The 22,587-nt window shown below is 47.4% G+C and overlaps 1 protein-coding gene across 1 annotated transcript in view; it reads left to right on the top strand.

The window, feature by feature from the left end:
- LOC120403850 (SITS-binding protein-like) overlaps positions 1-22,587 on the top strand; it is a 116,299-nt gene that overhangs the window by 24,158 nt on the left and 69,554 nt on the right. Inside the window, exons 3-6 of the mRNA XM_039535677.1 lie at positions 1,686-1,819; positions 16,459-16,637; positions 19,633-19,790; positions 20,513-20,957. Of these exons, the coding sequence (XP_039391611.1) occupies positions 19,744-19,790; positions 20,513-20,957 (492 nt within the window). The 5' untranslated portion in view covers positions 1,686-1,819; positions 16,459-16,637; positions 19,633-19,743. The remainder of the gene's footprint in view (positions 1-1,685; positions 1,820-16,458; positions 16,638-19,632; positions 19,791-20,512; positions 20,958-22,587) is intronic.

Below are 22,587 nucleotides of genomic sequence, written 5' to 3'. Positions count from 1 at the left end.
GCTCCCTCCCTCAGAAAGGAGCGGGACGTTAGTATAAATTAAGTTATTCCTACTATCCTTCTGATTCATCCTTACTAGGCTTCATTCCAGGGCACCTGTGAACTCCCACCTCCTTTCTCCTCCCATTGCAGCCTGGCTGCTACATCTTGAGCTGAGGCATTGGTGCCGAGAACACTAACATGGCAAGTGTTTGGAGACAACAAAGAGGCAGCCCTCCAACTTGGAAATGATCATCTAGCACCCACAAGTCTCAAGTGACCTTTAAAAACCAACAGGGATCTACCTCCATGGCATATGCAGTGGTCGTTTTTATGAGCCAGCAGCTCCAAGCTATTTAAAGTGGCCCTATCTAACAGTGTGACTGTTAGATAGGGCCATGTGCTGCTGTATACTTATGTCACACTAGCTTCAAGCATTACTAAGGGAGAACTGGCCTCTTTTGCTCAGCCCAGCAGTTTGAAAGGTCACAGGCATGGGGGCAAGAGGGATGCTAATAAGTGGTGAATATATTGGGAAATAAAGGTTTTTTTATTATACTTTGGCTTTTTGGAGCTTCTGCTGTTACCAGCTTGCTAAGGAAGACATCACATATGACACCACTACCAGCAGCATGGGAGATTAATGACAGCAACTGTAAGCTTGCTTCAAACATGCTAGACTCTAGTACAGTTATCCAGAACTTCACCATCAAATTAAACATACAGGATCCTCAGCTGGTATAAATCAATGGTGTTCTACTAACTTCAGTGGAGTACCACTGATGTACACAAGCTGAGGAACTGGCCTTAAGGGTTTTTGGTTTGTAAATGAAAGCAGGATAGAGACTTTTCCTGAACAATCTAATATATGGTGATATACCTATCTCATAGAACTGGAAGGGACCTTGAAAGGTCATTGAGTCCAGTCCCCTGCCTTCACTAGCAGGACCAAGTACTGTACCTGACAGTTTTTTGTGCCCCAGCTCCTTAAATGGCCCCCTCAAGGATTGAGCTTACAATGCTGGGTTTAGCAGGCCAATGCTCAAACCCCGGAGCTATCCCTCCCCCCTCTTGTGCTAGTTCCCATAATGTTAGCATGACAAACTATGTCCCTCATTAGCAATGGCTATCATCTCCAAAATGCTCAATTGTAATTAAATGTGAAATTTTAAATATGCGGCATGGCTGATTCCTGAGGTGGCGCTCTCTCCCTGTGAGTGTTTTGATGGCAGGGTGGCTGTTTCCCTGCAGAAAGAACAACCCTATATGTTAAACAAGTTAGATTAAGGAAGGCAACAGCAGCAAGAAAAACCAAAAGTAATGTCTCAATTAGAAAGCATCAAGTGTATGTCTCCTCTATAATGGGCTTCAGCAACTCCTCATGTTAAGAACAAAATGGCTGCAGTCAGTGGAGAGAGGAAGAGTTCTGAGAAACTTAAAGTCAAGGACACTGAACACAAAAGGCATGACGGAGTCAAGATGCATACATCAAGGTGTACCTTCCAAAATGGTGGCATTTGGGGAAAGCCGGTCATGTGGTAAGAATATAGGATTAGGTAGCAGTACCCCCAACTTCTAACCCGCTACGGTGCTTGCCTCTGGCTGTCTTTATGGGTATGTATAAAATGAATGTGTGGTGGTTAGGAATAACATATGTATATTGTTGTTGTGGGCTCACAGCAGAATTCTTTATATTTATGTTTAAAGCAGGTTTTGTGTCAGGTAGAGGTGCCAGACTCACTGACAGCACCTGTCACCAGAGAGGAGTGCAGCAGAAATGCAAGCAGCCATCAGATACCTCCACCAAGGCACACTCTGACCTGAATGGAACACTTATAAGGGTAAGAGGGGAGTTCAGTCCCTACAGATCGATCAATCCCTGACTTGTCCCTGAAGCCTGTCAGATGTGGTGGGTTCCCCTTCATGAATGCTCATGCCAAGGGGAAAATTTACAGTTGCAGTAATGTAGACCCTCTACATATATTGCTGCCTACCTTGTGGTACAAGGTAATTTTCCAATGGTTTGATCATACAATTGTGTGACCCCCCAATACATTGTATAAGGGTGGTGGCTTTGTGCTGTGGACATCTGTTGTCCTATTAAGACTGGGGCCACAGGCTAATTTAAGAGGAATAAACCACTGAACAGCTGTCACTAAAATCTGGGAGTTGTTTTAAACTAACAACCTAGAGTAAAAAGGTTCCCTATGCCCTTACCCACCCCCTGAGCCATCCAGTATTAAAATACTCACAGGAGTATTAAAATCCAGTATTAAAATACTCACAGGAGTATTTTAATTGCCCTATAATAATCTGAGGCTCTGTATGGTGTCAGGGTCAGATCCTTTGCTGATATCAATGGACCCAACTCCACTGAAGTCAATGAAATGAGGCCAATTTACACCTGCTGAGAATGTGTCCCATTGTGACTTAAATTCGTCAATGAATTGAATAGCTAAAGAAGTTAAGGCTGCATTGGCTGACCCTGAAACCTCAGAAAGCTGAAGGGAAATTAAGCCCAGCCTCAATCTGTTAACATTAAAAAGGAGATTTAGGAATCAGACACAAAAGAAAATGAAGAAAACCAGGAAAATAAAAGTACCAGCAACTGCTTGTCAGTTTCCCTGTTGTTTCTTGTCCTGGTTTTCCTAGCACTTTCCACATGCTGGAAAATGAAAGCTATTCAGGGCAGGACTAGAGTTAGCGTATCTGGGTGGGAGGAGGGAGAAGCAAAAGCCAAAGCCCCATAATAAACCAGCTAGAGAAACAGCCTGGGGTTAGGAGAAGAATGATAGGGACCCAGCAGCATAAACCCCCTGGGGGCTGAGGAGATTCACTATGTAACACAGAAAGGGGTATGGAGAGGCTGAGAGAATCTGCTGGGCAAACATGGGGAAAGCAAGGAGTGCAAGGAAGAGAATTCTTAGCATCTGTTGGGAAATTTCCTGCCAGTGTGCCAGCCCATTCCCAGCAGTGAGAGACCAGGGAAGATGACAGCTGTTGTGGAGATAGGAGAGCAAAGTGAGCACTCACATACTGCAGCAATTCTGGCACCCACAAATGTGACAATAGCCCAGCACTGGGTACTGGTGCCCAAGAAGGGAAAAATACTTTCCCAAAACTATGGGATAGGAATAGATTATAAACCCACCCGTAAGTTATTGGTATTTCTATGGAGACACTTATTGATTTATCTAATAGATTACACATACCAATATAATAAAGAGAATGAGGGGAATCGCAATGCTCAGTAGGGTCACAGACTTAAGGTTGAAGGGGAACATTATGGTATATCTCTTGGAGAAAGAAACAGATGACTCTAGCTAAACCAGAATCTTGAGACGAGGACGGTGGGAATTGTATTACAGACAAGGAAGCAGAAGATATGTCACAATCTTTACAATACAGTGCAAAGGAAAGCCAGGCTAAAAGGATGGTTTCACTACTAATGCCCAAAACCAGACTAAGTTCATTAACAAGGACTCCAAACTTTCTAAAAAGTCTTTATTGAATATGTGGTGATTTCCCCCATTGACAAGCATTAATGTCTTTAATCCATTCTATTAGTGATGGAATCAGATCCTTTCTCCAGTGTCATGTGAGACGCTTTGTATGGGAGTATCCAAAGTGCCACGATGACTTAGGCACACAAATCCCATTGAAAGTCAATGGGACTTGTGCTAAGTTACTCAAGCACTGTTGAAAATCCTACCCTTCATTGCTATTGGCAAGGCTACACTGCTGGACACAGCTCAGGGGGTCTATTGTTAGATAGAGCACAGATTAGACAGATTACACAGGAGCTTTATCTGTAAAATGTTGAAACTGAGGACCAACTTTCTTGGACCACCGTCCAGTTCTGTGATTTGTCCATTTCCACCTTGCTCTGCTCAAGCACGCATGCCTCTCTTTTATTTTTGTCAATTTGGTGCATTTCTTCTGTTGTGAAACATGTTGTTACTAGGTTTTTTTTTAGAAATTGTGCCTAGATCTTCAAGAATGTGAAGGCCATACCACCAATTGTTCTGTAGACCTATTCTATGTATTAGCTGATCACATATTTCTAAACATTACTCACCAGTTGGCCAAATGCTTTCATTAAAGTCAATCACAAAACTCCCATTGGCTCCAAAGGGAGCTGGATCAGGACCCAAGGTAGGAACCACATGGCTCGTGATATTCTAGATCTCATTCTCCACTGCCCTACACCCTGTACAGTCATTGACACCAGTGCAACATGGGTGTAAAATGCTACCATGTAATAATGGTAGTGTTTTACACCCATATTGCCCTGGTGTAAACAAATAACACAAGGTGCAGTGTAGTGGAGGACCAGGCCTATTGCATTTAAGTAGCACCTTCCAGCCAAAAGTGCTTTGTAAACCAACATGCAAGTTATATCTGGGGATCATGTAACTTAATCCACAGCTGAACTGCATCACATGGTGAAACAAGGCTCCTATGGCACCTACAGAAATATCAAAAGGTCTGGTAGTTTGTGCTAGACATGTTAGGCCAGTGAGTAATCCTTGAAAGAGAGGACAGACAATGGAAGAGTTGGGATTTTCAACATGCACTGTTGTGCACCTGAACCTACTTACTATGGGCTTAAACAGTGGTGAGCTGGAGCAGGTTCCCACAGGTTCTCAAGAACCGGTTGCTAAAATTAGACCTCCGTGGAGAACCGGTTGTTAAAGGGCCAGGGGGTGGGCAAAGAACTCCGGTCCATGGGCCGGACCATCCTGTTGCTCCCAGGATTCCCAGCTGGGGAGGCTGAGGCTCCCCCGGCCCTTCCTCCGCTTCCCCCCAGCTGCAGCGTGGCCAGCCGCCGGCACCAGCTGGGCAGCTCAGCTGAGCTCTGGAGTCGTCCTGCTGCCACTTTTTGAATGGCCCAGCAAGGTGTGTGTGTGTGTGTGTGGGGGGGGGGGGGTCCTGCTGCAAGCTCCAGGGCTGGCCAGAGGGGAGGGGGCAAGTGGGGCAATTGGCCCAGGCCCTGCAGGGGCCTCCGGCCCCACGACGATCTCTCCCTGGCCCTTCCCCCGCTCTCCCCCCCCTTAAATCAGAACTTTTTATAGGGAACCGGTTGTTAAGATTTTGGCAGCTCATCACTGGGCTTAAACCAATATCCACAGAAGTCAATGGGAGTCTTTTTCCATTGATTTGACTGGGCAGGGGGTCATGCCCTAGGCTGAGGGTACGTTGATGTTGTGATGCATCATGGCTTCCAAAATGTGGGCATCGAGTCTATGCATGTTTATCCAATGAGCCGTAGAGCATGGATACCTAGAGAACATCCAGACAGCTGGTCGAAAAGCATGTGTGCAGAAGGCTAAAAGCCACAAGCAGACTAACGGCCTGAAGCGTGGGATAACGTTAAAGGAAATGGACAAAGTGGGATGTAGTAGACTGTGAAAGAGATGTGTTAATCTTTTATAGAAACCTTGTTCTGGCTGGTTGGCTGTGGGCTAGAGGCAAAAGCCTTTCAAACACGAGCAAAGTAAGAAAAACATCCCATCGCAGAGAGGAGGAGGTTGATTTTTTCCAAGATAAACATGAGACGAAGAGATGGAAGAAAAGGTCGGCCTTGTTTTGAAAAATAGGAGAAGTGCACCAATGTTTTCCCTTCAGTCAGGTCAATTAAAAGCCATTTTTCTTGGCTGTGGAAGGTAAACACTCAAGATCATTTGAGGAAGACTAAACAAGGTGAACTGCAGTTTTGAGCTGCTAGTTCCAAGAAATTGGATCACACTGTGATTTATGACCAGCAAAAAAACTTGTTAAAACCCATGCTCAGAGGAAAGACAATTCACAAGAGGGCAGGGTCAAGTTTCCACCCAGTTTAAGTCAGACAGAAGGTTCAAACTGCTTCCCCAAAGATTGTTAATTTGGGAGCACAGATTGAGTTTTTCAAAGCCTGCTAAGGGATTTAGATGCACAATGCATTAAAATTAATAGGGATGGTACATCTAAATCTCCTAGCTGGCTTTGAAAAATCTCAGCCATTGTCTTGACGAGAGGGGAGTACATTGAGACCACCTTGAGAATAACAGATGCAGCAACCCTATTTTCTGCAGAGAATGGGGAATCTTCCCACTTGGATTCAGAGTCAGGCAATATGGAAATGAAACGAGAGACGAAAGAAACTTTCTGTGCAGGCCAGGCCTTGATGTACAGAATAACCATTAAAAGCAGTAATATGAGAGCCTTCTAGGCTAGATAAATATTGAACTGCCCTCAAGATAGTACGTCTCTCTCTGCCTGATTTTTGAAGGACGGCTCGAATTGGGCCAGCCCCCATTCTCACATCCCACTTACTGGTGACCAAAGGCTATTGTGCTTCTAAAGTCCATCTTTCATCCATGAGGAATTGCTTCCTAGAACCCCATTCCTCTTGTATATATGGGCCCACACCCCAAATGCCATAGCAGTCCATCTCCTTGCCACTGCAGGATTCCTCCTTATTGGACACTGAATATCATTTTGTCCACATTAGTTTTAAATGTCCCATAGAGAACAAGAGGCTCTACGGGGAGCCTATTCCACAGCCTTAGCTGTTTCACAGTCTTCCCCTGATATTCTGCCTAAATTTCACCCCATTACTCAGGGGCGGCTCTATGTTTTTTGCCACCCCAAGCATGGCAGTTAGGCAGCCTTTGGCAGTGTGCCTGCGGGAGGTCTGCCGGTCACGCGGATTCGGCAGCGGTTCTGCGGGTGATCTGCCGGTCCCGCGCCTTCGTCGTACCCGCCGCTGAATTGCTGCCGAATCCGCAGGACCGGCAGACCTCCTGCAGAAAAGCCACTGAAGGCTGCCTGACTGCCACCCTCACGGTGACCGACCCTGCCATTACTCCTAGTTATGCCCCAAGTGTATCATGCTAAATAGCTCCTCTCCCTCCTTGCTGTTTACACCCTTTACATACTTCATTGTTTAGCCAGTCTTTTTAATCTTATCTCTTAACTCAGTCCCTCCAGTATTCTCCTTATTTCTGTTCTCTGAACCTCTACACATTTCTCATGTTCTTTCTCATAAGGAATCTATTCAGTATTCGAGCTGGGGGAATGATAATCTATCAGATGTCTCCCACAAGATTCCCTCATTTTAACCAGACCTGAAATAGCATAAAAACTGTGTGTGTGTGTGTGTGTGTGTGTGTGTGTGTGTGTGTGTGTGTGTCATTTTGGAGCTTTCAAATCTGGATCAAGCCCAAACCAAGAAGCACAGAGGTGTGTGGAAACAACAGGGGGGGGAAATTAACCAAACTTGTGAACATGAAATATGGCTCAGTTTGAATTTGGGGTGTGGAACCAAGTTGCTCCTTATTTTACCCTGACAATCTTTGGGCTTTGCCATTTCCTGTTGATAAACAGAGTGGGGATTTAAAGCTTCTCCAGGGTGCACAGACATATACAGGTAGTTGAGGTGTCCTACTTGTATGAACATTGAACTCATAGATCTTACCATCTTGGGTCATTATTGCTCCTGGGAGCTCCAGCCTTGCTGACAGTCTGATCCAGTTCCCACTGATATCGCTGGAAAACTTGCCACTGGTGAGAGTGGGAGATGAGTAGGGCTCTGAATGTCTGATCCAAAACCAATTGAAGTCAATAGAACGGCTCCCACTGGCTCCAGTGTTACTCTGTATGCCATTCTGAATGCAGTATTTCCTGGGGTATTGCATTGCAGCTTGTAATACTGATTGGCCAGTAGCACTGTGACATCATTGGTACTTGAAATATTATAAAACTAAGACCCTGATGTCCACCTGCTTGGTTCTCCCAAGATGCAGTATGTCAGAAAGACATTGGCATGTCATTTGCATCCTCCTCAATATAATTTAGAGCCTGTGTTAATCCTATTCAGATTAAAGACCATTAATGGAGATTTAAAAAAAATCTTTAACAAAGTATTACAAATATTTTTAGTAATGTATTTGTATATTTTAGCTGAATGAAACTTCTGTTACTCTGAAAAGTGATTTTCTAATAATGGCATCGTGGCTGTGCCACTGTGTCTCAATGTTTTTCAAATCAAATTTTCACAATTTAAAAGTAAAAGGGTTTGCCCTCCTCCCTCCCCCAAAACCAGCCTTACAAGCTCAAAACAGGGGATCTGAAAGTCGAGCTGGGTTTTTTATCTTCTTATAGATTTTAGGCCATTATGATCATCTAGTCCAGGGATTGGCAACCAATGGCACACGTGCCAAAGGCAGCACGCGAGCTGATTTTTAATGGCACGCTGCTGCCTGCCGGGGTCCCGCTCAGCCCACTGCCAAACCTTGGCAGGCAGCAGTGTGCCATTAAAAATGCTGCCCGATGCAGCCCGCTCTTCTCCACCCCCCGCCTACCGCTCTCTCTGGAGGGGGCACAGGGCAGAAGCAAGCTTGGTCCTGCCGGCTTCTGCTGTAGGGCAGGCTCCACCGGCAGCCAACCTTCCCCCTCCTGCACCTCTTCCCCCAGCGTGCTGCATTGAGCCCCACTTCCTCTCCCTCCCTGCCACCGATGGCCCTTGTGAGGGAGGGGAGAAGAGCAGCCCCAGCACCCTCGCTGCTCAGACCAGTAAGGAGGCGGGGAAGGGAGGCAGGAGTGGGGCCTTGGGGAAGCGGGGTAGGAGTGGGGCATATCCCTCCAGCCCCTGCCATGAGCCGCTCAGGGCAGGGGGCTGGGAGCATCCCTCTGATCCCAGCCCACTCACCCCCCAGCCCTCTGCCCTGACCCCTGCACCCCCCTTGTACCCCAGTCCCCTGCTTCCCCCCCACAACCCCATCCCTGATTCCTGCACCCTCCACACATACCCAGCCCCATCACACCCCATGCTGTCTCCTGCACCCCCTCACATGCCCCCAGCCCTCTGCCCTGACCCCTGCACCCCCTTGCACCCCAGATCCCTTGCACCCCATCCCTGACTCCTGTACCCTCCACACATACCCAGCCCCCCCCACACCCCATGCACCCCTCACATGCCCCCAGCCCTCTGCCCTGACTCCTGTACCCTCCACACATACCCAGCCCCCCTACACCACCTGCCCTGACTCTTGCACCCTCCACATCCGCACTCCTCACCCTGAGCACCAAATGGGAGCTGCCCAGGTACGCACTCCACACCCAAACCTCCTGCCCCAATCCTGAACCCCCTTCCTCATTCTAGCTCCTGGCCAGACCCTGCACCCCAACCCCCAGCCTGCTCCTTCACCCCCAGCCCTGTGCTCAGTGTATCCCCACCCTCAGCTCAGTGCAGAGAGAGAGAGGAAGAGAATGGGCCAGAACCAGGGAGAAGGTAGGTACCCACTGTATGTGGGCAGGGCCAGACCCCAGGTTGGCAGCAGGCTGAGCAGGGCCAGCAGCCAGGACCCTGGCTGGCAGGAGCCAGTGGACAGAACCCCAGACTGGCAGTGGGCTGAGCAGCTCAGCCCGCTGCGGGTCTGGGGTACCGGGCCCGCTCAGCCCGCTACCAGTCTGGGGTTCTGGCTGCCGGCCCCTTGCCAGCTGGGGTCTCAGCTGCCGGCCCCGCTCAGCCCGCTGCCAACCTGGGGTTCTGGCCGCAGGTCCCGCTCAGCCCGCTGCCAGCCTAGGTGAACGGAACCCCAGGCTGGCAGCGGGCTGAGCAGGCTGGCGGCTTAAGATCAGCATTTTAATTTAATTTTAAATGAAGCTTCTTAAACATTTTGAAAACCTTGTTTAGTTATATTATATATAGACTTATAGAGAGAAACCTAAAAAAACGTTAAAATGTTTTACTGGCACGCGAAACCTTAAATTAAAGAGAATAAATGAAGACAGCACACCACTTCTGAAAGGTTGCTGACCCCCGGTTCTAGACTGACCTCTTGCTTAGCCCAGCCTGTAGCGTTTCACCCAGAGCTTCCTACATCAAGCTCACAACTGCTGGTTGAGCTATAGCATATCTCTTAGAAAGACATCTAGTCTTTTGAAAAGCAGCAAGCAATGGAGAATCCCTAGGTAAGTGATTCTAGTAGTTAAAAAAAAAACCTGCATCTTGTTTTCAATTTGAAGTTGCTAGTAGTTGGAACTTCTAGTAGTTGGATTTTGTTATGCATGTGTTTGCTAGATTAAAAAGCTCTCTTCTATCAGAGATTGTCTTCCTGTGTAGGTATATCCTTATCACTGAAATAAAGATTCTGCAGACCAAAGTGGGCCTTCAATGACACCTGTGAAGCTTCATTGTCTTCAGATGAGGCCCTCAATTACCTCTATTGCCTTGAGTGGAAATGCACAGATGTAACTGATATTAAGACAATGGGTTTCCACAAGTGGCCCTGCAAATAGAATTTGGTTAATATGCAAGACAAAAAATCCTAGTTCACTCAGGATAGGTTCTTTCAGGATAATGAGAGAATGGTAATAAAATCTTACTTGTCACCAAAATCAGCAGATAGGGCTCTCTGAACACCCCTGCACACAGAGCAGATCTGCTGAGTGGGAAGAGGACATGTACATACTTACTTTGTATGGTAGAACTACACTGTACGAACATTATTTATACTGTTTGTTGAAAAGTGATAATGTACTGAATGATAAGAATACAGGTCTGATGAAGACTGAGGAACAATTTAATTACAAACACATCCAGACCACACCCTTCTACACCAGTGGCTCTCAAACTTTTGTACTAGTGACCCATTTCATATAGCAAACCTCTGAGTGCAACCCCCCTTATAAATTAAAAACACTTTTTAATATATTTAACACCATTATAAAGCTGGAGGCAAAGCGGGGCTTGGGGTGGAGGTTGACAGCTCGTGACCCCCCCATATAATAACCTCACGACCCCTTGTCCCAACCCCCAGTTTGAGAACCCCTGTTCTACACAAATACCCCAAACAAAATCACTTCCTTCATCCCTGACTATCATACCAACTTCTGCACAGCACCTGTGCACACTGCAGCACACTGCACACACCATTCACCTACACACCCAGGCTCCACCTTCATATCATCTGTGCAGCACGCACACATTCAACCTTCATGTGCTTATCTTTATTCCATGCACATCAGAAAACAATCCTCTGGCTCTCAAGGGAGCCAAATAATTTGGGATGTCCTGATTAGAGCTGGTCAAAAAAAAAAGGAGGAATAACAGGTTTTTGGGGGATGCGGGGGGAATGGAAATTTCTAAGTATTATTTGTTCTGAAGCAGAACTATTTCTTGGATTTTTGAAAATTGTCCATTTTAAAAAAAAAATGTTGAGACTTTTGCTTTTTTCCCCTTTCGTCATGCTTCGCCCCCACCCCCCCATGGAATAGAATGAAGGATTTCCAGCAGGATTCCTTTTTCTTTTTCTCATTTAAAAAAGCTCAACTTTTTAAAAAGTTAGAGCAGTGGAAGAAAAGTGAAAACAGAGAGAGACATTTGAAAAGGGGTTGTCACAGGGTGGTGGGCTCCTGTGAATGAAGTAGGTCCAGTGCCCCTTATGCCAGGACAGGGGATCCTAGTTTGGCTAATTAAGAGGGCCGGAGCAGCATGTGGAACTATAAAGGATCAGGGAACCTGGGTGCTGAATAGGAGAGTAGGATGAGGGAGAGAGACTGTGACCGACCGATCAATCAACCTCGTGAGTGAGGGCTGCCAGAGTCAGTCGGAAAAGGCAGATGAGAGCTGCTAGAGCCAGAAAGTGTTTCTGGGGGTGAAGGCTGAAGGCAAGGAGAGCAGCAAGGGGGGTTTGTGGCTGACCTTCCCATGCTAGGGCTGGAGAGAGCTGCAGGCAGCAGGAGGAGGAGGAGGAGCAGGAGCAGCTGCTGCCTGCTGGCTCTAAGCTGGGGAGCTGAAGCCAGGGGAGCAAAGCCAGGGGCTTACCCATTGATGTCTCCACAATGGAGCTATGGGGAACAGTGCACGGGCCGGGAGAGTGAGGGATGCTCTCCTGTTGAAGAGGTACTCTTGGCAGAGACGCTGGGGGGTTCCTGCTGGGAAGAGCAGGGCTGCACTCCAGCTAGAAGGATTGGGGTGGCACTCCTGGCAGAGCAACAAAAGAGGACCAACAAGGAGCTTAGGTGTGGCAAACATGGTATGGAAGGACTACGAGCAGAGAGGCTGGTTGGAGTGCCCGGTGGGATGAGCAGAGTTGTAAACCCTATATACACTGGGTGTGGGAAATGACTCTGTTTGGGGCTCTTTTTAAGGACTGATTTGCATTATGGTTTGTACCCAAGGAAGGGTATTATTGAAGCAAGAAAGCCAGGCATAAAATCCTTGGGTTACTTGAGAGGCAAAACTGAGGCCAGCATACCTGTCATGCCACGACCTGCCATGGGAGAGTGTTCCAAGCAGAGTCACCCTGGTACAGAGGGTCGAAACTAGCAAACCTCAGCATCAGTCTTTCTGCTGCATTTGGTGGCAGAAGGAGGGGAAACAAACCACTGAAATGTTGATATTTCTAGTGAACTTTCCAGGAAAAACTAGAAAATATATTTAAAATAAAAAAGGAAGCCTTTTGCAAGAGTGTCCAGTTTAGAGAAAAAGCCTTTGTTCTTGTTCTTGTTGTTGTGCTTTCTGGTTCTTTTGTTTGTTTGACACACAGTTTTGCATGAAAAGTATTTCAACCAGCTCTACTCCTCACCATTGCCCTGGAGCCTGAATGTGTCAGGATTTCAGCTTCTACCTGTTGCCAAATCGTTGGCTATTAGGGATTCAGGTCCGTCAAGGCCTTGATAGATGACTAGTGGAGTCTGGGGTTGATCAAACCCAGTCATATTTTTTATACAGACCATCTGAACCCATCTCCTCTCATTCACCTGCTGTGCTCCCAGTGCAGAACGTTGTTTCCCTTGCAAAAGTTGCTAATATCACATGAACCTGAGGCCCTGATCCTGCAAATATATATGCAGATGCCTCCCTTTACTGTCATGAGCAGCTCCACTGTCATCGCCTGCATAATGAGGGCCTAAGACAGGGCCTAGAAATGTTCTACTTTAAGTGTCAGCAGCCATTTCTGGGGAAATAGAGAACCCTAAACTTGGATCTTGGCAGGTAAGTAAAGGAGAAACTGCTAGGAATGAAACTTATTTGTGTGTGCTACTTTCCATAACCGAACTCAAAGCACAGCCTGCTCTGTAGGAAAGATGTGAAATGGCAGTGACCAGGGGCATGGGCGGGGTTTTATATATTGTGGGGCCCCGCCCCCCCAGCAATATTCTGGGCACACCCTCCAGCAATATAGTTGGAGCTGGGCCCCCCCCCCCCGCCCCCCCCCGGTCCTGCCTGGATCGCCCCCCCCAGCCACCGCCGCCCCGCCCGCCCGCGCCTGCCTGCTCCCAGCCCCCCCCCCCCCCCGCCTGCCTGCCTCGCCCCGCCTTGCGGCCCTGCCTGACAACGCAGTGGCGCGCCCGCCTGCCTGCCTGCTGCCCGGAGGGGCTCCCAGCTGTCTGCCTGTGCTGCCGCAGCCTCCTAGTGCCCCCCGCCCGCAGGCAGGGGCAGGGCACCCTGCCTCTCTCAGCCTCTCCAACCCCAACCCCTAGCCCCCAGCCAGAGCCCCTATTCCTAACCCTCCCCCAGCCCCCCCCCCCCCTGCACAGCACCCCCCATCATATCTCCCTCATCCTCTGCACCCTATCCCTCAGCCCAGCAGCCCCCCCCTCTCCCCTCCCACCCCTCTGCCCCCCCCCCTCATGAACCCACCCACCCCCGCACCCCTAATCCTCCCCCCCCCCCTGAGCGCCCCCCAGCCCCCACCCCCATGAACAGCCCTCCCACAGCCCCCAACCCCTCCACCCGCCCTGAGAGTCTCCTCCTCCCTGCCCCATCATCTCCTCCTCCTCCACTCCCTCACCACCCCTCCCCTCCCTCCCCACCCCCTCTATCCCCCTTCCCCCACACCCCCCCCCCCCCAACCCCCCCCCCTCCTCCCCCTTCTCTCCTGCACCCTCACCCCCCTCCTCCCCCCCACCCCCCCCCCAGCTCCTGACCCCAGCCCCCTTCCTGCCCCCCTGCCCCCCCCCCCCCCAGGACCCCTCCCTCCTCCAGCCCGCCCCTCCTCAGCCCCTTAGGCAGGGGGGGGGCGAGTGGGGGGGAGGTTGGGGGCATGACCAGGGGAAGAGAAAGTCTGGAATAGCTTTAGTGCATGTGGTAGGTTTAATTCACAGTCACGTGGCCAGATCAAAGGAGAATTTCCCACTGTGGTTGGGTCATAGCTGCTGATGCTTGAGGCTGGATAACTAGGACCTTCTCCTATGCAGGTATGATAAAGTTGCACTAAGAATGGTCAGCTGAAGAGTAAAAAGGATGCAGAAGGTAGCACAGGAGTAGCCTCCTAATGTGAGTCAGGCCTCTGCTAGGGTCCCTCTGGATTAAGTGATGAGCCTCATTTATCATGACTTAAATATAAAACTAGGTAACTTTATGCCTTTGATTAACCATTTTACCTCCTGTTTTCCTTTCTGCTGACTGGATTCTCTTGCATCAGGTCTGATTGCAACTGCAGGCCATTTCAAATGGATGCTACTGGCTGTATTCTGAGGGAAATAGTGTTCCCTCTCCATGGCTAGCACAGCAATCCCCTCCGAGCTAAGACAGCCAAATGTCTGATCCCCTACCAGATTGGAGCATTCTACTGGTAGGCACCAAGCAGCAATAGCAGCTACCACCCTCAAAATCAGTGCCCTGTCTGGATAGGCAGTGAGCAGGTGGTAGCCTAGTGCTGGCTGAACAAGGGTGAGTCTGGAGGATCTTGCTTGTTCTGGGCCTTGTCTATCTGCAGTTGGGATTTTTCCCAGACCCACCAGTCATATCTGGCTGGAAGATCAGTCTAGCAGCTCAGGTTTTGTCAATGGCCAAAAATGGCACTTAATTATCTTGAAACTATTTGCAAATTTGTATCCTTTTCTCTAAGGGTGTGTCTACACAGGGGATTTAATCTGAAGCTATTTGATGTGCGTCAGGTAACAGCCGGTGTGGAGTCACACCAATAGCGTGCATGCAGAACGCCTGTTCCGTTTTCAGTTCGCATCGTGTGAGCACATGGCGGGATTCTCTGGGGGCGTAGCATTCTCTGGGGGTATCCCGTGGTCCTTTGCATCACTGCTGAACAGCATGCATCCTGGGATTGTTTTCACTATGGATTGTGGGAAGCCAGGTGAGTTCCATTGTTTAATTTTAAAATCCCATGTTTCTGCTGTCTCTGCCCCATACTTCCTTTCTGGGCTGGCTCACACCATTTTTGAATTGCTGTCAGCCGGCATGGACCCAACAGTGCTCCACACTGTTATGTGGCACCCTCCTTTTCTCACGGACCCTCCTGCAGTAGTTCTGTAGCTACATGACTTTTATGCTGGATGGCTGTAAGGTATTTCATTTAAGGACTGTCATTGAAAATCACTCCTGGCTCTTGTAGAGCCCAGCAGCATGATTGTTCAAGGGCATCCACCCACAAGCATCGCTGACACATTGGCTCTGACAGCTGCAGTAGCTGCCTGTTGCTCAGCAAGTGCATTTCAAGATATCACTGGTAGTGTTATGAAGCCTTGGCTAACACAGGACTGCTCTGCCTGAAGGATTGTGTGCTGCCCTGTCTTCTGCTGTGGCTACTAAAATCTGCAGGAGGGAACTGCTGGCCACCTGACGGCATAACTTGGTAAGGCCTCTTCCATCAAAAGTCTGTGACTATGGAATCGTCTCTACCTTCATACGTGCAATTCTGCAATATCCTTCAGAGTCAAGCTCAAAGCTGAGAGTTTCCTTTTTAATTCAGTGTTTGTGGGAGAGGGGTGGCTATCATTTCTGGAGAGGGAGGGAGTTTGTTTCTCTCTTCTCTGAGGTGTGGTTTATTTGGGATATGTTACTGCGTAAAAAATGTTGGTTTCAGTTATTTTTTGGTTAAGGGGGCCAGTTGGTACTCGGCCCTGCAACCACCAAGTTCTTCCTGTGCCCACACTGACTTATACTAGCTCTTGTTCCTCTCGTGGGCTGGCCCTCATGGGTCCTTTGCTTTTGATTGGATGCTTATCTCTATCTCTCCCCTCTGGATCTGAGGTTACTTTTTCATTGACTCAGCCTTCATTATGGTCTGAAGCCAGTTTCCTTCCTGTAGCTGTGTCCAGCAATCCCTGTCCCCACATTATTGTTCCAGGTACTGTAAACAAAATAAGGTTTATTTGGTGTCGGATTGACAACAAAGAAAAAAAAAAAATTAAAAATAGCGTACGCTCCATGTCCTGGCCAGATGACCTTCCATTGCTATTGCCTCCTCCGTGAACGGAGAGCCTTTGTTTTATCATCTCTCTGGGGCTGTGTACCCCGGAGTGAAGTCTTCATTAGCACACTGAATGCGATCCTCATCCCTTAGGGCACGTGGGCAGACCATTGCACAATCATCCATTGAAGTCAGTGGGGCTTGATGTCAGCACGGCATTCTGCCTCAGGACTGCAGATGGCAGGATCAGAGTCTGCGCTTAGATGTCAATATGCAATTATAACTGTTTCTCTCTATCTCTGCACATTTTCATTAGTTTTCCTTTTTCTCTTGATTAGAGGTGCGCGAATGCGGCAAGAAACGTTTCTGTAAATAGGCGTTTGGATTTCAAAATGAACTTGCTTTGACAGCATTTGTGCCCCTTGTGTGCATACCTACAAGTTTGTTCATCCGGACCGTAAATTTTTAAACAAATGCTACAGGACGTTTGCAGCCAGCACATATCAAATCCGTAACTGTGAGTATTTGCACTATGCAGAGTTGTGGTAGCCGTGTCAGTCCCAGGATATTAGCTGTAAGGTGGGGGAGGTAAGATCTTTTATTAGACCAACTTCTGTTGGTGAGAGAGAGACGAGCTTTCAACCTACCCAGAGCTCTTCTTTAGGTCAGCTCACCCAGCTTGTTTCTCTAGTATTTGAACTAACCACCTGATTCCAAGAGTTACACTTAGCTAATCAAGGCACAGAAACATACCACATAACATGTATCCATAGGCACCTACTTCCCCTCTGCCTGGTGGGTACTCGACCCCCACCCCGCCTCTGGCCCCACCCCTGCCCTGCCTCTGGCCCAATGCCCATTCCATCCCTTCCCCAAAGTCCCCACTACACCCTGCCTTTCCCACCCCAGCCCAGCTCCCTTCCTGCCCCCATTCCACCCCCTTCCTCCAAGTCCCCACTCCTGCCCTGCCTCCACCTCCTCCCCGAGTGCAAAGTCCTAAGCGCCACCAAACAGCTGTTAGGCAGCGGGAGGGCGGGAAGCACTGGGAGGGTGGAGGAGGAGTGGGGACGCAGCACGCTGGGGGAGGGAGGAGAAGGAGGCAAGGAGGGGGAGCTTGGCTGCTGGTGGGTGCGGAGCACCCGCTAATTTTTCCCCATGAGTACTCCAGCCCCAGAGCACCCACATAGTCGGCACCTATGCATGTATCCAATCCAAAGAGTGCACAGTGTGAATATACACTGTTCAGTCTCCATGCACTTTTTTAAAAAAATTCCCAGCTAACTTCCATGGCTGCATGTTGGGTATTTCAAAGGAGTTTTGCTCCTTTCAAAGGATTCTTCTGAACCTCTCTATAAAGGGCTGTTGAATACAGACACTAGCACACTATCATGTGCTATGAAAGCTGTGATTTGCTCACTGGTGGCCATGTGGTTAACAAAATCAGCCACTTACTTGTAAAATGTGTTGAGATCGACTGATGAAAAGCACTATATCAGAGCTGGGAATTTATTATTTAAATCAAACTGATAGGAAATGGCTTGACCAAAACAATAATATTTGAACCAACCAAATATATTCCAGGCACATCATAAACCATGTAACCACCACAGCCCTTGCCCCAAAGAGCTCAAAAATCTAGGTTAAAATGAAAGAGTGATTTATTGGGCCAGATCCTCAGCAGGTATACATTGGATTAGTTACATTGCAGCCAGTGGAGCTATGCTAGTTTGCACCTTCCAAGGATCTGGCCTACAGAGTACAGAACACAGATACAGGATGTGAGGGATGTATGAAAGCTTTGAGTATGAGGATTTGGCTTCACTGCATATAAAAGGTGTGTGTTTGCACTGAGATCACTAATTTGATGTCAAATCCTAGAGGAGACAAGTCACGGGGAGTTTGATGTAGCTAACCAAAGTCATCCATAGGTGGAAGCTATAAGGTTGACCTTGACTAGCTACAGCGAGGTGAAAAATACAATTCCTTGTCTCCGCCTGGATTTTAGACTGTGTTAGATATCTCAATGTAAACACAGTCTTTGCAGTGAAGATGTAGCCCGAGTTTGGAGAGATGTATTACTCATAAAGTAGCGAAGTCATCAAACACTTATTTGATTTTATTTTGTCATCTCTGGCACATCTCCAGCACTCTAGCCACTGCTCAAAGTGTAAAGCACTCCATTAGAAAAGCTAAAAATACATTTCACTACGATATGCTGATTCATCAGATTTCCAGAGGCCATTTTTTCAAATAGACTCCCACAAAAAAGATTAAAGGCATTCTCTCCAACTGCATCCTATAGTGAGAAACTTTATATAATTCACCCATCTCCAGCCTCGCCCCTTTGGAGCCCCCAAGCCACACTATGGCCCTGATCCAGGAAAGCACTTAAAGTTAAGCACATCAGTAATCCACCTGAAGTCAGTGGGACTAGTCACATGCTTAAAATTAAGTTCCCACTTAAATGCTTTGCTGGATCTGGGCCTAAATGCCTAGGAGAAAAGAGGCTTAGCAGCCTGCCTAGAAGTGAATGAATCCAGTCTCTGGTGGACTAAGCAGGGGAGTAAATTCAAGAGATCCTGTCAAAGAAAATGCCCTCATATCCACTTGAATCTGTTTGTATCGATTGCCCTCAAACATGCCGGTCTCCACAGTGGCAGCATGGTGTGGGAGACAGGTGGTCCTGTAGGTAACTGGGTCCCAAACTATGTGGAAATTGATAGGATAAAGCCAGCACTTGGAACTTTTCCTGGAACCGTACTGAGAATCAAAACCATCTCATTAGCGGTCACATGACATCCGCGCATCGGCAACAGCTGCTTACATGAAAAGGTAACATTGGGAAATACGCCAGTTAATTTTTACCTGCCTTTAGTGAGATGAAATGAATCGTGCTCTCTGTGGAAACTAGTGTGAGAGGAGAATCGGGCCTTTGAATGCTGCAAGTGGAGATCTAGGGGGAGACTGCCCATTCCTGTAGTGGAGCTGGGGACCACAGGTACCTGACTAAACCCAGTTATCTCTGTGTTTGTGTTTATGCCTCTTTCTGAGTCAGGGAGTTGGCATCTTGTCTTTTCATGGCAATGCCACCATGCAGAAATTGAAATGCCCTGCGAAGAACAAATACCCATAACATCACCCTCATATATAGCCTCTTAGTTCAAAGGAGGCCCGATTTTCCTCTCACACTCTGCAAAATAAATATAAATAACATAGGCCTAGGCATGCCCCTGTTGAATAGGAAGTTTGACACAGTGAGTGCACAAAAAGATTGAGATTTATTTCCTGGATCCAGTCATCTGAGCTGGGTCAGATTTCCGAAGATTAATAGCCCTGCATGACATGGGTCAGCATACGTTAATGCCAGTGGTTACTGTTACAGGGAAGTGTGACTAGCACGGAGACTTCACCTAAACCTGAGCAGATGTGCTAGTGTCAGTGTTTCTCTTTGAGAGAAGGAAAAAAGCCAAGCAATGTTTTTACTTGGAAACAAACGCTTATTTTACATGCAGGAAACCCAACCAAGTGCCAAGCAATGAGAGCTGATCCTCTGTTGGTGTAAATCAGCATATCTCCATGGGCATCAAGGAAATTACACTGATCTACACCAGATGAGGTTTTGAATGAAATTATGCTTTACAGACAGCTTCCAGTTTTTACTACGCAACAGGTAGATTAATCAAACTCTTATATTTGGCGGAGGAAGGGCTAAAGAACGTGTTATACTTTGACCTGAGTGACTTGCACTTTTGGGGAATCCCATTCACACCCTTCTCTTTATAATCAGCAAATATCCATTGTGATCTTCTCTGCACCACATGTCCCCTTAACGCTGCATTGCAAGCCTGAACCCAAAGCTGCGTGGAGACTTGAACACTGCATTTTCCCTATACAGCCGCTGCTGCCCATTCCCCCCTCCTTTACTCCCGGTCTAATGGTTATACAGGATCCAAGCTTTTCAATGCATGTTTGTCTCTATAGGGCCACAGACAGTGTTCCTGATTAGGCACGGTCTGGCATGCCAGAGAAACGTCACAGCTCAAGCACCTGGGACAAATCTGGCAGGGGGGATGGATCTGACACCACACGTTTACAGCTCTATTTTGCAGGCACTCTCCCTTTCTACAGCTAGTGCACTGCTGACTAGAATAACTTCCCCTTTAGCAACATGTGCTGAGTGGTGGAGAAAGCTTTGAGAAGTGGTTTTACTTGTTTTTATTTCTGGGAGGGGGAAGTTGTGAAATTATTTTTGGAGAGGAGGGGGAACTAACCAAAGTTAAAGAGAGCTTCCCAGCAGGTTCCGAAAGAGAGAGCTCCGTGTCCTGAAGCAGAAGCATTTCCTTGCGAGGTTGCTTTAATAATTTTGTATAAAATGCCCCATGCTCGTCCCAGGAACCAGAGTCCGATCCCAGAGGTGACGTGGGACTCTGGGCTCAAGGAGATGAATGAGACTTGGAAGGGAGCTATTGCCTGCCTCGGGGTGGCTGTCTTCTTCGTGATGACCATCGGGATTATCTACTGGCAAGTGGTGGACCAGCCAAACAAGAACTGGATCTTGAGAGGGAGCACCAGTGGTCTCATCTGGGAGCGAAGGTCTCACTCCCTCGTCCTGCAGACCCTGAGCGAGGAGAAGACCCTGGTGGAGATCAATGTGGGCAACTTCCCAGACATGGAGCAGCCCTTTGTGAAGAACTTGTGCTGGCTGAACAAGACGGAGTTCTGCTATACCTGGGATGCAATGGCAGATCTGGAGATCTCCCTTGAACCTGGTCCTTCCGCCAGCACAGAGTGCTACAGTATAAACTGGACTCCTCTGCACTGCAAGATTACACTAAAGGTAATGGGGATTTGGTTTAGTTATAAAACAAATGTGGTGTTTTATTAATGCATCCTGGTGTTTTCTGGGCCAGATCCTCAGCTGGTATAAATCAGCATAGCTCCAGTGAAGTCAATGGAGCCACACCAATTTACATCAGTGGAGGAACTAGCCTTATATATTTATTATAATTAAAAATAAATAAAATAAAATCCAATAAAATAACATTAAGCTTGTCCTGCTGACAGGGCTGGAAGAGAGAGGGAGATCTTGTGTATGCTTACTTTTTGTGGAAGGCACCTGGACCACACAATGATGGGGTGATCATACAAAATCCTAGACAGATGGGTGCTCCAAAGCACTCCGGGTGCTACTGTCACAATTAAAAATACACTAATAATACTGAACCAGTCAACCGTAGCTACCTCCTCATAGTGGTGTGGTGTTAACTAGAGCCACATTTAGATAGAGACTGAATACATATATACACCAACACACACAAAATAACAATGGTGTTTAAAACCAAAAGGCTAGAAAAGGTTATTCCTAAACACAGTCACAATAGATTTATTCCAATGGCCCCGGTTGGAGAACGGCAGCACCCTCCTTCCTCTGTTTGTAACTAAAAAGAACTTTTATGTAAAATAAATACCCGCCGCATATTTGCACTGGCACTGAAATCCCGTGGCTGTACCAGGTTTCAGAACTTGCTTCTCTGCCTATGCTAAAAGTTGGGGAACTTCCTCTTGTGTTTCCTCAGTTTGTGTGATGTTCTTGTGACTTACAGAGCACTTAAGAGTATTTTGTTATACAAAATTTAGGAAAGGGAAGAATGAATCAACTTGTCTGTATCTGAGCATAGCACTTTCCTTTCTCCTGATACATCAGGTGTCAGCACTGAGGACATTAATAAAATCAGATTTTTTTTTCTGATCTATACATTGTCTAGATATCGTCATCTCTGCTAGCTGTACAGTAAATCCACATTTAAAACACACTTTGCTTTGGAGAAATTTTTGAATGTAATCAGTGAGTGTTGCCTACGTGCGTGATTTGTTTTAATTTGTTTCAGATCTATACTGCCAAGATGATGAGTAGGATAGAATTGATCATTTTCCAAGTAAAAATCAAAAACGGTTGGAAAATATGATGTGGGGAAAGTCAGAAACAGGGAGTGGGCCAGAGTCTCAGCTGGTAGAAATCAGCTACTGAAGTCAATTGAGCTATGCCGATTTACATCAGCGGAGAATCTTTATTTTAATACTCTGGGCCAAATTCCTCCATTTTAGTGAAACATTCAGCTTGAGGACTGGAGTGGATTTGCCCTGTTTTTCAATAGAATTTGTCCCTCACTAGCACCCAAATAAAAAATATTTTACAATGTAGTTAAACCATTACTGAGTTCAGAAATTTTGCTTGACATTTAGGATCAGTCTCAAAGAGACCCCATAGGAACTTGAGCCATGAATACGCATTTCATATTATCAGGAGACAGAGAATAATTATTCTCTTGTAGATTTGAATCAGTCAGAATAAGACAGGACTCCGACACACACAGGTGTTTAAAAAAAGTTAGGAAACAGGAGTCTGATCCTTCACGATGCAGAGAGCCCCCAACTCCTGCTGACTTCAGGGGAAGGTGAAACTCCTC

Source organism: Mauremys reevesii, linkage group 4 (assembly GCF_016161935.1).
Source record: "Mauremys reevesii isolate NIE-2019 linkage group 4, ASM1616193v1, whole genome shotgun sequence".
In the NCBI taxonomy this organism is placed as follows: Eukaryota; Metazoa; Chordata; order Testudines; family Geoemydidae; genus Mauremys; species Mauremys reevesii.
Note: the sequence above shows the minus strand (reverse complement) of the source record. Positions and strands in the feature narration are given on the sequence as shown.